The sequence below is a fragment of the Struthio camelus genome, chromosome 2 (assembly GCF_040807025.1).
Source record: "Struthio camelus isolate bStrCam1 chromosome 2, bStrCam1.hap1, whole genome shotgun sequence".
In the NCBI taxonomy this organism is placed as follows: domain Eukaryota; kingdom Metazoa; phylum Chordata; class Aves; order Struthioniformes; family Struthionidae; genus Struthio; species Struthio camelus.
The window spans coordinates 133,967,045-133,983,169 of NC_090943.1; the positions used below are offsets into that span (position 1 = coordinate 133,967,045).

Sequence of the window (16,125 nt, forward strand, 5' to 3'; positions counted from 1 at the left end):
GAGTTCAAGGTCCCCAGCCTTTAATCTGCCAGCTATGATAATTAGAGCCAGGAAATTAATGCTGAAATGGAAAGCTCAAAATAAAATTGCATTGATCATAGGAATCTGTGCTAAACGCCCACATCCTGGACTCTGTAATCGAGAGAGTTGAGACAGGTCAGCTTCTGAAAACCGTTAAACTCTGAGCAGCAGTCAGATATCCTGGTCTCCGACATTGTGGAGCCATCATACACACAGAAGGCAGCAGGCGATGGCTAGATAGACATCGTCACTGTATAAGGCATTATGTAAAGAAAGAAAATAATCATTCATGCTGAGGGTAAGTAAAATATTACAGAAGTAAATAGGAATGTTTTCACCTTATTCAAATATTACAGATGTGAAGCAATTCCCACTGTGATCTTCATGATGCCTCAAAACTGATATTATTCATATTAGTTTTGTGACAAACTACTTACTTTTTAGTGTTAAAATGAGGACTTCAAGATGGGAGAAACCAGTTACTTTGCAGTATTCTAGAATATGAGCGGAAATAATGTGTGAGAGAACAAAATAAATACACAAGGAAATTATCTTCATATAAAGCATCCCTCTCTCTTGCACAGTCTGACTTCATACAAAAACACATACTGTCTGAGGTATATCTAATCCTAGCAATACTAATAAAAGGTTTCATTCAATTGTCATTTCTATTGACTTTATCTTAACACTTCATATTTGGTTTCAGGGAAGGTAAACCTATATTCAGACTGTGTTTTCTCCAAAGACAGTGAAGTCTTTGATTCAACTAACTGGGAAACAGGCACAAGCAGCACAAGGCTCTTCATTATCTCATAAAAATGACAGACTCTGCCTTCATTATATTTGTTAACATTTTCATTGATGAACACAAATAGACTTTAAAAGGGAAAGAAACAAGATAAGCCTTCATCTGGGTCAAATCTGCGCAAATTTGAAAATACAAGCGAGGCATGTTTCAAGAGCAGACAACAAATTCGTATTCTGAATGTTGATGGACTTGAAATTACCATCTGAAGACTGAAGATTTATGAAGGAAATTAGTGGACCTCTGTTCAGCTTCTAGTGGGGGAGGTGGAGATAAGTGTATCAGAAGAAATGTCCTTCCTTACACTCCCACCAAAGAAGCCACAAACTGAGAAGAAACACGGAGGGAAACAGGCCCAAAGCCCTAATGAAATTCCTGCTGAATGCTGAGGCATGTAGGCCCTGTGGGTATATGACTGTGCAAGGTATTTTAAATACTAATTAAAAAGAGAGAAAGGAGTTCTGTTAAAAAGATTGCCAGTTCCCCAAAGAAAATAGCCTTTGTGTATCACTTTATACTAGTGGTGACAGAAAATACCACAGAGTTACATACATATTTTTTGTCTAGAAGTATTTACAACAACTTTACAAACTTTTATATACATTTCCAGGTTTTCTTCTTTACTTTTAAATTAAGAGCAAAATTAATCCCCCGAGGCTCCTAAGGCTGCAGTTGGTGCCTATACTTTACATTCATGTGTGGCTTCTTCCTGGGGGAAGGGAAGAAAAGAGTTTACAAATGTGCAGATCACAGACATCTAAAGAGTCCTGCATTTAAGGGTTCCTAGATGTCAGCATCCATACAGAATTGCCGTTTTACTTCTCTTCGGATTGCAGAAAACTACTATTGGTGGGCTCAGGGCAAAAGAGATTAAAGAGGGAGAAGGAGCCATATATGAATTGGAATAATTAGATGAGTATATTAGTCCTGGAACATCTGGCTGAGAAGAGTCATAGACCAATTCCTACTGCATACAGTAGTTCGAACAATGTAAGCAGTGGACACTGTGAATTTTACATATAGCATTGAAAATGATCTCTTTTACATTGTTAGTATTTGACTCCTGACACATATTTTGAGGTCAAATTTACTGTTTACTGACACAATCTTGACCAGGCACAGTATAATTCCATCAATCAAGAAATACTGACTTCCTTGAGAAAGACAAATCTTTCTCATAGTTTTCACTGGTTGTTTTGTTTTCATGCCTTAACACTAAGCATTGTAAAAATCTTGAAATTAAAAAAGAAAAATTTACAATTTGTAAGGGTCCATAAAAGTAAATTATTCAAAAAAGTCAGGATCATCTACAAGGAGCTACCAAATAACAACGTCGATAATGACACTGAGCCTGTGGGAAGAATAATCCACATGCCGTGAGAAACGGATGATGTGTTTCTTCCAGAACGATGAGTCACAAAGTTAGTCTTTTCTTCTAACATCTGGTTCTTCAGAGACAGCAGAAGTCTTGAGTAAATATTCATTACTTATTTCGACCTGAAAAGCAGAATATATGAATTACTTACAATTGAAAGTTTCCATACCTTCTGTTCTGTCTTATCTACCTTTTACTTTGTGAGATGTAAATTCATTCCTGCTGACAGGTTAGTAACTAATGAACTAATGAATGGTATAAAAACCTCTGGACATTAATTTCCTCAGCCGTAAGAGACACATATAAGGTCAAGAATAAATGACTGAATATGAAGTGATAGTTTTGTATTTTGGTTGGGTTTAAGATCAGGTGTACCACAAAGGCAAAAAATGTTTGAGGGAAAATACTGCAGGTGGAGAAATGTGCTTGAACTTGTCATAATAATAGTTCTCATAATAATAGATCCTTTTCAGTATAATGTATTTTAACAGTGAAATGTTTCTGCTCACCAGGTTATAAAATTCTCACATGACCTGGTTACAAACACATACATCTGAACAGGATTCACACTATTTGTAGCCCTCACCACAGTCACATGCCCAAATAATCTGTGCATTTTGACATATCTGCCTGAACAGCATGTTTACTTGTGTAATCTAGAAAAAACTGTGATGTTCTTTCGTAGTGATTTCATAGTGGTATAGTGTAGGAGAACATACAAACAGGACAGGATCACATAGACCTATCTCAGGACAGTAACCTCTCCACCGGTTGAGTTTCTCAGATACCATGCACTGGTTCCAGGAGCACAAATTACTACTGTCCTTAGAAATGCTATTTCTCATGGGGTATTTCAGGATTCGGTGTCTCTCCAGACAGGATTGCCCAAGGCTATAGTAACAGTGGATCAGATCTAGTCATTCAAAAGCGAAGGGCAGGCATGGAAATTTTAACCTCTGGAAGCCATTAAAATAAACAAATAATAATAATAAAAAAGGCACGGCAAACCAAAATGCAATTTTTTGTTTTCTTCTAATCCTCTTGTTTTTCTTTTTCAACAAGCAGCATGTGGAAGCAATTCTCACTACCATCAAGTGACCTGGCTTTTGATGTTATGCTTGAAACCTGAAGACACAGTATTCTTTATAATCCATGTGCTTTAGTCCCAAAGGGAACAGGATAATTTTTTTCCACTCCCTCTTTTGTGTCCTTCCTTTTGTGTCCTTCCTTTCCCACATCTTAATTGAAACTACACAGGTCAGGGCAATGATTCTGCTTTTGCTTGTCCTGTAGCCTAATAGAGTTACAGGAAGAACCAACAGCAATCAGACGAGCCATATTTGCATTAAGAAATGTTCTCTGTGAGAACATATTTAAGTTTAATCTCTTCCCATAGGTGAAAAGAGCAACTATTCTTAGACTTGCTAATCATTAATGATTACAGGAGAACTAAGCAGAAATTATACTGAATATGAGTACTTAATAAACACTGTGAATGTCTTCTGCATAGTTGGATGAGGTCACAGAACCTTGTATTTTCAATGATGTGCTATGTTTAGTTAATTTACGAATGAAATAAGAGAAATGGATGAGATGGCGAAAATGGATATACAGCCAAGCTATCACCTGTAAAAAGGAACATGCAGATTTTTTTCGACAAGTACAGTGGTGAAGATGACAAAAGATCTGTAACATTTATTAAGGCACTTAATATATTTAACAAGCATTTTTCATATTCACCTCCGAACAAATAGAAAAGTTGTTTTTAACAACCTGGATACTAGAAGTCAAATTTCTTAGGGAGACCCTCTGGATTCTCAGACTGTATATAACTGGTACTGATAGCAATTAACTTGTTGAAAGAAATCAAGCAGGCTGGTGTGCTTGATAAGCATCTGCAAATTGGTGGCTAGTACAGTCCACTGACTATTCACATCGTTTCCTGTAATTTGGCTTTTAACTCAGGCTTAGATCACACATATTATTTTTCCCCTTTGAGCTACTTAACCATCAAAGAACAAGTTCTCAGATTCTCCAATTTTTCTACTGTAAAACAAATGAACAAATTTTGCATGAAACATATATTTAAAAACCTTTTCTGAAAATGTAAATGTTTTCTCTCTTTTAGTGAGTTTTTTTTTAGTGAGTTTACTAAGAAAGCTCTAAATATTTATTCACCTATTACTTTCACCTAATGCTTCAAAATTAACCTTCGTGCAGCTCTAGACATTAAAATCTTATATGGAGAGGTATAAATATCGTAGCTGTGTCTTTCTTTTCTCCTGGATACTTATTTTACATTTTTAGACTCCAGCATCTCATTTAGAATGGTCAAAACTCCATTCTACTGTCCTTTTTCCCACATAAAATACAGCAAAAACAGCATTTCATGAAATATTCATGAAAATGCAGATAATAATATAGTGAAACTACTACTTGAAATGTAGTTAATGTCATGCCAGACCATTCATTACTGTTTATTTTAGTCTTAATGTGATATTTCTTCCTGCTCTAACATACATTGCTATATTGAGATTTTTTTTTTTCCTTTTCAGGCTTTCATAATCTTACAGTATTTATCCACTAAAATTGAATGACATTTTGTCTGCATTTATTTCTACAAACTGAAAGCTGCAGCATGAATAAAATGTATTTAATAAAACATGCAAAAAGTGATAAAGTCCCAAGCAAGGTATCAACTGCCCGGCCCAAAATATTTTTTTAGTGATTGTTGTCCTCTCTAAGTTAAAACTCCCAGCTTTTACACACATGCATACACCAGAAAAAAAAGCCTTGATTCCCATTTTAACCCTCATGTCTGATAAGTAAAATGCAGTGAGTCATTGCATCAAGTTCAGTCAGTCAGCTACGCTTGGGTTTCATGTTACATTTAAGATGCGTGAAAGGCCCAAAGGTAAATCTGAAGACAGAAAGCATCAGGCCAACACCTTACAAGCACCTAACAAGAATTTCCAAATGAGCATCCTCCATTTCACCAACGTCCTTTGAGGTATCATCTATTTGAAGTTATTTGAGACTCTGCCAAAACACATGTACTGCTAATATCTTCCTGTGCTTTAATTTGTTCCAAATAAAGTGAAATGGCATATATCTAAAATGTTCCATTAGGTGGTAGAAGATACTTCATATGCAGAGACTATGAAAATCATGCTTTAAGTGTGGGAGCAAATAACCAAGAAAAGAGATAATGAAGTTCCAGTGAAAATCTACAGATAGTTTTTAAACTGATAAGTAGTTTTTCAGCAAACATTTTTCTTTCAGTAGCTAAACAAACGTAAGAGCTTCTGCTTTTCCATAAGTGGGTTAATCTCATTAGGGCTTATGCCGTAGCAGCCATAAACCACCCCTGGTCTCGCTAAGAAGTCAGCAGGGAAGCAACTCTATCCTTCACTGCTAGCCTCTCCTCGCATTAAGCTGAGGCACGACACGGTAGATACGGTGATACCTACTAATCCTTGCTTTAGCAGATACGCCACCAATGACAAACTGTATTTACTAGCATATTTTATGTGGATTAATTTTTAATTAGGTTATAATTAAAATATAATTAAATTATTAGTAACCTCATGCCGAAATTATTTCAGGAGGGGGTTAGATTTCAGTCCAGTTAGAAGGATTAAGGTGGTCCTTTGGACCAGAACCTTACCTACAGGCTTTACAGGCTTTAATTCAACATGTTCCTGGGGGGGCTGTCGGTAGGAGTATGTGTCAAGTCCGCCTATGAAATCAACTGAAAATACAACAGTTCCAGAAATGAACAAATGGAAATTAAAATATGTCAACTGAAAAATATGGACAAATCATATTTTAAAAAAAAAGGAAAATAGTAAGCACATGCACAGGTTTGCATACCAGAAATATACCAGAAGGTAAAAATACTGTGAAACAGGCTTACAGACGGCTCTATGCTCTGTCTTCTATGGGGGTCTATTTAGCACTGCGCCTGGCAAGATAGTCTATCAGCTGACTGACCAGATAGGCACGCTACTGCTAGTGTGCTTGCAAAAGGAACATTTACAAATCTGCAGGGTATGTAAATATAACCACTGTGAAATAATGTAACTTCTTTTCAGGGTAGTCTCAGTATATAGTCCATATTTAATTCAGTATATTTAATTCAGATCCAAATCCTTTTGAGGCGTTCAGAAATTTAGCTTGTAGAAAGAATAGAGAACCAATTTCACCTGGAGTTTTACAAATCAATGGAGTCACGGCCGTGTAACAAGGTAATGAAAACCAAAGGTGTGTCGACTGAGTTGAGGATAAACTCATGAAGACTGTAGATGAAAAAGCAGCAGAATCTTCCGTGAATGAAGTTTTGGGGACAGGAAATATTTTCAGAATCCTTCTCCACTTTCTCTCAAGATTCCTGTATCAGAAATAATGTAGAGATACCTGCTTTTGAGAAGTTTTTCGTTCCTTCTGTGGTCTTGTTGATTTAGAAGGGCTTTTAGAGCCTCGCTGCTGATCTGATCAATCTACAGCACCTTAGGAATCTTTGGTCATATGGAAAGTAACTGATGTTATTGACATTGCAAGAATGTATTTAGGTCCTAAATAAAATTACATCCTTATTGTGCTAATCACTGTATGACCACTTAATAAGAAGCAACCCCTTCCCAAAATATATGTACTAGGGAAACAAAGAAAGAAAGAGCGCTTATCCAGGATGAGAGGATGGAGAAATGAAGTTTAGAGACTGAAGGACTGATTAAATACCCTCTGAAATCCATGGAAATGCACCTGTTGTGTTTAATCGCCTTTCCTCTTGAGTTCAGAAAAGGGGTAGCTTAGCTGAAGACTGAATTGGACGCACTTCAGTCATGGACCATCACCATAGCTGCAAGGACTTTTTCTCAAAACTGTGTGAGCAGGACATAATGCTGAACAGCTTGAGTGTCAGCCCTAGCCAGTCTGCACCTCCTCTATTATACTCTCATGTTGCAACCCTCTTTCACAAAACTGTAACAAAATAAAACACCATATATGAAAACTAGCATAAGCACAAATGGGACCTTAACCTTAAAAGGAGATGTATTTGCAGATATATTTTTTAAAAAGCTAATTTTTAAAATATCTAGTTGTCTAATAGGATAAATAGCTACTGATTCATTTTTCAGAAGAAATCATGTCCGTAGTAATAGAATCTGGTTGTGTGGTTGTGTACTGCAGTTTTCTCTGCTCTCTAAATAGGATTATTTTTTTATGAGGACATGTGATAGAAGGAATTAACAAGTACATCTCCAAGATTCATCACTTTAGAAACACTCATAATTTCTTTCTCACCAATAACAAACACAGTCTTCCTGCATATGTAAGCAGAAAGAGAGTTTAAAGTAACTAGTACTGCTACCACCAAATCTTTTGGAGAAACAAGTGAAGTTAATATGTATTAATGACTGGTAATATAGAGGTGTTTTTGCCTGACAAAGAAAATATATTTAATAACATCATCAAACAAGTTTAGAGGTCAGGCGCTCACATCCACTAGACAGGGAGTCCTCTTTTGCTTTCCAAGATATGTGCTCTATTCAGCTGAAGTTTGACTTAGGCTTTATGCTAAGATAATTCTCAAGGCAGGAAGCAGCTCTATCACGCAAGGCAATGGAATGTGCCATTTTCTGTTATACACTGTATTTTATGGAGAGGCAGCTGATAAATCTTTAATATGAAAATTCATTGTCTGTTATTTAAATTTTAAATTAGTTTTCATTTAAAAAATTCAAACTAATTTTGCCTGATGCTTTCCCCATTTATGTCTAGTAGACTCTCAGGACCAAGACCACAAGGGAACAGCAGCCATTAAATATAGAAATCTGAATTTTTATTCTCATTCTATGTGGACACATTACTATGTACATTTCAGTTCAAATAGACATCTGAGAAATCCAACTCTGGTCAAATAAAACTTTACATTTACTGAACTTGAGGGTGCGTGCATACATTCCTCCATTTAAATGGTCAAGAGTAAATAGCTGTAACATTTGTATAGGTTTCCAAAGGGAAAACATTAATTTAAGGGTGATACTGAATAATTGATTTTGTTTTGTTTCTGGCCTGGTTAATGGATTATGTATGATACCTGTGATAGATTCATAGGACTACAATAATTAACTTCAGAAAGCTGCATATGCCTAGAAGAAATTTCAATGAAAAAAAATCTTTTCCTATACAGTTCTATAATTCTATTCATTAAATGAAAAAAAAACAATCCCCCCTCCCAAAAAGAAAAAAAACCCTATGACGTTAGCAGCAGGGGTATTCAGTCACTAGAAAAGGAACACCCCATGCAGTCCAGTCATTAACCATAGTCATGCAGAGAGAAACTTAAAATCCTAGGGAGAGGATTTTTTTAGCACCCCACAGATAATAGCAGGTTACAGCAGAAGCTAGTTATTTTATCTGCAGCTGGCTGCAAAACATGATCCATATTCCCAGGGAATTGCTCCCTCCTTATGTCACCTCAGTTCTGCGGTCATGCTGGATGCTTAATGGCCAGTGTGAAATGTTCTTTCAGAGTTCACTACCTGCTGGGCTTGGAAGTGCAAATCTGCACAAGCTGTCCACTGCGGGTAGTCCATTAAAATGATGTTCATTCACTCATGGGTCATATCAGAGGAACAGTTGTCATAATCTGCCTGAGTGAGAAAAGCGCAAAACACTGCTGACTGAAGAAGGTGTATCCACTATCATCAGTAATTTTGAGGGTTATTCTTTTTTAGACTGCTGACATTTAGGTATGCCTTATTACTATTAATACAATGCATTCACCTGCATGCTAGTTAAAATTTCCTTTCCTTTGAAGGTTGCGCAGAAGCATCAGAGATCCGAATAAAATTATTTTTCCTTCCCCACCCTTTCATCTGAAAATCAGTAACTCTGGCAATATCCCACTGACCTGTTGGCAGGCCCTGTGCCCACAGCTGCCAGAACTGTGTCAGCCCATTGGTATATTACTAATTTCTCCTTTCAAAGTGGGCAAAATCTAAGCGTATCTGGAGGTGCAGGATAGGAACAGAACAGTGGCAGAAGGACAACACAGTTTGTAGATCCTGCAAGAGCAGGGTCTGAAAAGTCTCTTGGCCTGATATATCTCAGCTCTTCTTTATACTTGCCTCTCCTTTTTATATGTAAGGGTAAGTCCCAAAACTGATCACTTGAATGGATAGCACCTCCAGCTGGCCCTTTTCCAACAGAGAAGACAGGCTAGCAGATGCTGCTTGCTTAGGCATTTTTATGTAAAGTAGTTTTTTCTTAACCTATGCAGTTCTTAATACCGTTTTACATTGTACTTTTCCTATTCTGATGAGGTTTTTTAAACAGCGACAATATAATATAATGCAATTACTTCCATTAACAGAAAGTTTGTGAGTGGTGGAGAGTACAACCAATTAAAATAAGTGACAGGCAGTATGAAAAGGAGCCAAAGTCAAAAACAAAGAAGAGGCAAAAATGGAGAATTGATAGATCAGTATTAGATACTGCATATAAAGTCTAAACTTATTTTGGACTTTCCTGTGCTGGAATTTGTAGCTTATATATAAACTTTTCAGATAAGCATGGTTCATTTCCAGGGTCTCAATGTTTTCTATTGCCTTCCACTCTCAAGAGACACACTGCTCTTATATCCCTCATTGAACTAGACAGATCCATCCAGCTATCCATCAGGAGGCAAAACTATCTATCTTTCCTCTTGATATGAAATCCGAGCACCTGAGCCTCAAATCATGTAGCAAAAGAAACTACATTTCTTTGCAGGATGCCCAGAATAGCTTCTTGTTTATGTAGATGACTACAGGAGGGAAGATGCATGTGAGACAATTAAGAAAGGAAGAAGTGACATCAGTAATAATATGTGGCACTGTGATTGCCTCTGTTTCTATAAAGTACTAGCAGACAACAGTTAGGTTAAGACAGGAAAAAGTGGCAGAAAATTGCTAGAAGTCATTTACACGAACTTTTATTACTAGAGGCTGGAAGGGGAATATTTCAGGGTTTCACAGTAATTTTATCTGATTTGGCATTGCATTTTCTCTTTAGTCTTCACCTAGAGAGACAGATTTTTATTTTAAAAAACGCCCCACATTGTACCACGTGAGTACCGTTCTGATCACCACACTTTTTTTGCAAGACTGTGCTGAACGAAGCATCCTTACTCAAGTTGCCTTAAAATGGCACTGGCATGGAAATTTTAACTGATGATCTTTGCTGCTGAAATCTCTCCTCATTTTGTCAGTGCCCTGATGTCCAAGGTATTAAAATCAGGTATGTAGAGGTTTTTATTCTCTAAGGATATTACCGCCCAGTAAGATGAAAGAGGTATGAGGAATAGCAAAGGTGTTAGGAAGTGAAAGTGACCCAGACCTCCTCATCCCAGATCCTTCTGGTCATTCTAAATCCAAAAACATCTTTCCAAAATGTTCTCTGTGCTATATCTTAGAAAGCTGTTGACAACCATGCTATCCCTTTACTAAAGCTAAAAGACAGGCTGTGTGATTACAATTTTGGTTATTTTAAAGGACGTATCCTCAATCACTTCCAAGTCATGAAGGTCTCCTAGACCTTACATGGTAAATGCTCAGCAGAGTGTGATCTTCACACATGAAGTTTATAGAAAAATACACTTATCAGAAGTATACTATCATTAACTTAGGAACAGGAAAGAAAATATTTTAAATTGTAAATACATTGGGATTCTTTTCTTTAGGCTTAAGGAAATATCCATTTTTCTTGACACTCTGCTGTCTGCAAACGCCATATTCAAAGCTTAAATTGATGAGAATAGGTTTCTATTTTGATTTAAAATATATCATACTCTCTCCAAATACAATTCAGAGTCTAGTCTTCAACAAAGCAGCTCAGGTTGGGCATCAACATCCCTTACCTCTCAGCATGGCTGGCTATGACTTAGGTCATTCATCTGCAGTGTTATCATAACAAATATTTCTCATTGCATATTTTCATCCTACATAGGTAACTACTCTGTCCCTCATTGTAATGATAATGCTACAATTTTTTTCCTTAATTTTCATCTTAATGACTAAAATACTTGCCTAATTACTAATAACTAAAGGACCTGTCATTTATTTATGGGAAAAAGCATATGGAAATTATATTTATTACCACTTCAAATAAAGAAAGCTTTTTTTCTTTTCTTCTTCTTTTTTTTCCCCCCTCAGGGCTTGTATTTAAAGGTACTATTGCTAGTTCTAAAACAAGATTATCTGAAATAAAATGAATGGTAGGCTTCTTTGTGCCTGTGACCAAAGTAAATTAGAAGTGGGCCCAAAAACATCTTCCTAGGTCAATTTTGTCCAGTAAGAAAATTAGAAAATGAAAAATTTTAATTTGCATTGTTTTTTCTAATTACTGATTTTTCTCCTCTCTAGCTTCCTTCCCCTTCTAATCCCCTTTGGTGTAGAATGCTCTGGGATTCTTTCTTTTTCTTACCATTAAGTTACTACCTATGCATAAATTAAGTTAGTGCAGGAAAAATCATCCAAGGGTACAAGATGTTTAACGCGTTTTCGTCACGCCTCAGAACAAACGATCTTCCTGATAAATGTGTCCATACTGACTTCAGAAGAGGCAGAAGTCTGAATCAGCTCTTTGAAAGTATGCTTTGATCTTTTTTTTGCAGCCTGATTTAGGGATATGTGTTATGCATTAGTGTGCCTTTATATTTCTGCTGAGTTTGATGCCATAAACTACAGTGTTCTTTTAAAAATATTTAGTGTAGATGCTAGAACCAACTGGAACTGATCTCTCCTACTTACAGGTCATTGCTAATTTGCAAGTTAGGTATTTTCTTCCTTTCTTTTTCTTCATTGTCAGATGAGTCCCAGAGGGCTCTATTTTTGGTCTTTTGTTCTTAGCATCCATAACAATACTTTTGCTTCAGTTATTTGTCAGTATGATACAATTATTTATTCTTAAGACAACATTTAAGTCTATCATCTGTCTCATTATTGCATATTCAAGGATAGCTCAAATGCTGTTTCTTGCCTTGACTACATGACACAAATGTTTCACTACATTAAATTAATTTTCCCCTATGTAATGCAGACCCTGTTTAACTCTATAGAATAATTGAACATAAACTTCCTTGAGCAATACATTTACAAGATCAAGTACACAAGATAAAACCATGTCTTTTGGAACACTTGCGCCATTCAGAGTAAAAGATTTCTATACAAAGAAGAAAGTTCACATCTTCAATTCACAACAGAGGAACATTAATGTTATTTTAAAAATTTGGGATATAGGACTTGAGGGACCCTTTTTATCACTGAGTGATTCTATGTTTTTTGTTCCCACATTCCCAGGGATGGAAGACTGTCCTGAACTTTGCTGCTAATATCCTCTGTGACATGATATTTGCCTGATGTATTTGTATCTTCAGTTCTTTTACAGAGAGTAAACAGATCTGGAATGAGAGCAAGCCCGGTCCTGCCCTAGGAATTAACGGAGCATGTTCAGGGAGAGAGTGTTTCTGCATGTAGGTAGTGGTGCAGGATGCAAGGGAGAGAGGCACCACAAGGAAGAGGCAGCTCGCCATTGCTGCTGAGGGGAAGAGTGACCTGCTGGCACGGCAGGCCTTTGTGGCAAGGAAAGAGTGTGCTGCTAAGGACCAGAGAGAATGAGCAGAGTTTATTGCTATTCAAAAAGCCATCGAGTTGGCGGAAACTCAGAATGGAGGCCTGGTTCTCCTACTGCTGAGATACAGGCAAGGGAGGAAAGTTACAGGCCTCTCAGTTCTATTCTCTATGATCCATAACTTTGAGTTTTCTGTTTAAGAAATGTGTGAGTTTATAATCCAATTAATTCTGACTTTTTTGAGCTCAGTGTTGTGATTTTCTTTGGGAGTTCACTGTAGAAAGGTCTATGCATACCCTCTTCAAAGCTCTGGCTGACTTAAGTTCTGTCACATTCCGCCTGTGTTGCAATTTTTCTTGTCTTTCTTTCATGTCCCTACTTTTGATTCTTTACTTTAAAATGTGCTTAATATCTCTGTCCTTCTGATTTCAGTCATGTTGAGTCTTATTCTTCCCTGGCCCTTCCTTCCTTTATTAGTAGGTGACTTTGCTAGGGTGCAGGTATAGACTACCATCTTTAACTTGACATACATGCTAAAAGATTTACTTCCAGAAGCCTGAGATGTCATGTACCAGCTTTTCCAGGAGAATTCTGAACTAGTGATATCGTTTTCCCTCCACTTTCTGACACCAAGCACATCATGCTTTTAACTTTAATTTCCACTTCAGAGGAGATACTTTCCTTTTCCAAATCCTCCTTTTCATTTATCATCCTGCCTTTGCCCCCACAACAACCACTGAAATCTTGTGCAAAGGTCCTGCTTCGTCACGTAACATTGCTCCTCATCATGGGGCATTGTATGCATTTCCCTTCCTCTGCAGCTCCTGCTGACAGCTACATCATCCTTTGTGGTGGTCTGCCTCAGTCCTTTGGGAGCTGCCTTTCTACCACATCTTCCAGAGTTTCAGCATCTCTAAACTCCAAACTACCCTTTTCCCTCCGCTAAGCAAACCATGCTGACTCCTTTGCTGGAGCCTTCCTCTATTCATTCCAGCAGGAACTCCCAGACTTTCCCTTTGGCCAGTGGTACTTCTCTTTGTTTAATCAACAGGTAAGCTGCTAGGTTGTACTGTGCTTTCTTTGAATACAGATCTACAGATCAGAAATATTAAGCAGACAAATTCCTTCTGTGATCTACAGATTCTCAGTCATCTTTCAAATTTTCTTTCTGAACTAGCACAAGCCAGCAAGCTCTAATATTTCTGTTCTTGCCTATAGCTTTTTAAGATGGAGAAGCCAGCAAAATAATACCATCCAGTCTTGTTCAATATATTCATCAATGACCTGGAGGAAGGGACAGAGTGCACCCTCAGCAAGTTTGCTGATGATACAAAATGGGAAGGAGTGGCTGGCACACCAGAGGGCTGTGCTGCCATTCAGAGGGACCTGGAGAGGCTGGAGAGGTGGGCGGAGAGGAACCTCCTCAAGTTCAACAAAGGCAAGTGCAGGGTCCTGCACCTAAGGAGGGAATAACCCCAGGCACCAGTACAGGCTGGGGGTTGACCTGCTGGAAAGCAGCTCTGCAGAAAAGGACATGGGAGTCCTGGTGGACAACAAGTTAAGCATGAGGCAGCAATGTGCCCTTGTGGCCAAGAAGGCCAATGGTATCCTGGGGTGCATTAGGCAGAGTGTTGCCAGCAGGTCGAGGGAGGTGATCCTGCCCCTCTACTCAGCCCTGGGGAGGCCTCACCTGGAGTACTGTGTCCAGTTCTGGGCTCCCCAGTGCAAGAGAGACATGGCGCTACTGGAGAGAGTCCAGCGGAGGGCTACAAAGATGATGACGGGACTGGAGCATCTCCCCTATGAAGAAAGACTGAGACAGCTGGGCCTGTTCAGCTTGGAGAAGAGAAGACTGAGAGGCGATCTCATCAATGTATACAGGTATCTGAAAGGAGGATGTTGAGAGGATGAGGCCAGACTCTTCTCCGTGGTGCCCAGTGACAGGACAAGAGGCAACAAGTATAAACTGAAACACAGGAAGTTCTGCCTGAACGTGAGGAAAAGCTTCTTGACTGTGAGGGTGACTGAGCACTGGAACAGGTTGCCCAGAGAGGTCGTGGAGTCTCCTTCGCTGGAGATATTCAAAACCTGTCTGGTTGTGATCCTGGGAAATATGCTCTAGAGGACCCTGCTTGAGCAGGGAGGTTGGACTCGAAGACCTCCGGAGGTCCCTTCCAACCTCAACCGTTCTGTGATTCTGTAATTCTGTGATCTAACACCTGTCTCTTGATCAGTGTCATGCCAGCTTTACCTAGCCACAGTAAATGCACTGATAGTCCTTCTGTGGTACCTTTAGCCTTCCCTAGGACATCTGATCATCCAGTATTTCCGAGCCTTTGCAGATACATCCAGTAAGTCCACTAATTAATCATATCTAAGTGCAGCAATGAGCACTAGTTTGTCTCTATGAGTGCTTCTCTGTTAATGGGGAAACCTATTGCACCTCATACTATTATTGCTTCTGCCCTGCTGGAACTTCACCTTCAAATTGACTTACTGACCTCTTAATATTTCTTTTGGCACTGCCATCTTCCTCACCAGCTCAAATAAGTGTTCAATAACCCAAAACATGACTATCTCTGCTATGGAAATGGAGCTGAAACGTGCGAAACAGAACATGCAAAATTCGGAGCTTATAATGGCCAGTAGTCTTCTCATGTATGAGGGAGTGAAAAGCTTGTGTCAATAAATACGATGGCTAGGAAAATGTTTTCTTCTCATTGCTAGAAAGTTGGTATTGTTTTATATTAGGAGAAAGGTGAATATGTAAAAGGGTAATAGAGTCAGTAACAGAATTAGTATTCTTTTTGAAGCCGTCACTGAATCAATGTGTTAATGATAAAGAAGCATAATGCAATACTGACCTCATCAGTATAAAATACTCTCCTGAAGAAAGATGAAGTAAAAAATACATTTTTATGAAAACCTTGTTTGAACTCATGAATTACAGTCCTTCAAAACAACACATTGTTCTAATTAATGGAGTGATTAATGAGGAAAAGAAAATCTGTGGAAACCAGTGCTAAGGAATAAGAGTCATCATATATATGGTGGAGTCACACAGTATTACTTTGCTTAGCTTAGCTTCACCTAAAGATCTGAACCATAAAAGAGTTCAGAGAGAAAAAAGCAAAAACAAAAACAAACCCCCCATACTGAGATTAAATTTCTCTTGCAAAACCAACCTTTTATTTATTGATTCAATGCATAAGGAAGGAAAATGGAGTCTAAGGAGAGTCCTGCTATGACCTAGATCACAGGGCAATGGTTAGAGAAAGATTTCTCAGGATAAAGAGCTAACAAAACA

At 38.0% G+C, this 16,125-nt stretch overlaps 1 protein-coding gene across 2 annotated transcripts in view; it reads right to left on the reverse strand.

Moving 5' to 3' along the window:
• Positions 1-1,320: 1,320 nt before the first annotated feature.
• NKAIN3 (sodium/potassium transporting ATPase interacting 3) overlaps positions 1,321-16,125 on the reverse strand; it is a 370,926-nt gene continuing 356,121 nt past the window's right edge. Inside the window, exons 6-7 of one of the 2 annotated variants that reach the window (XM_068932616.1) lie at positions 5,869-5,952; positions 1,321-2,323 (exon numbers count right to left, since the gene is read on the reverse strand). In XM_068932616.1, coding sequence (XP_068788717.1) covers positions 2,310-2,323; positions 5,869-5,952 — 98 coding nt within the window. In that variant the 3' untranslated portion in view covers positions 1,321-2,309. The remainder of the gene's footprint in view (positions 2,324-5,868; positions 5,953-16,125) is intronic. The other variant, XM_068932615.1, reaches the window with a different exon arrangement.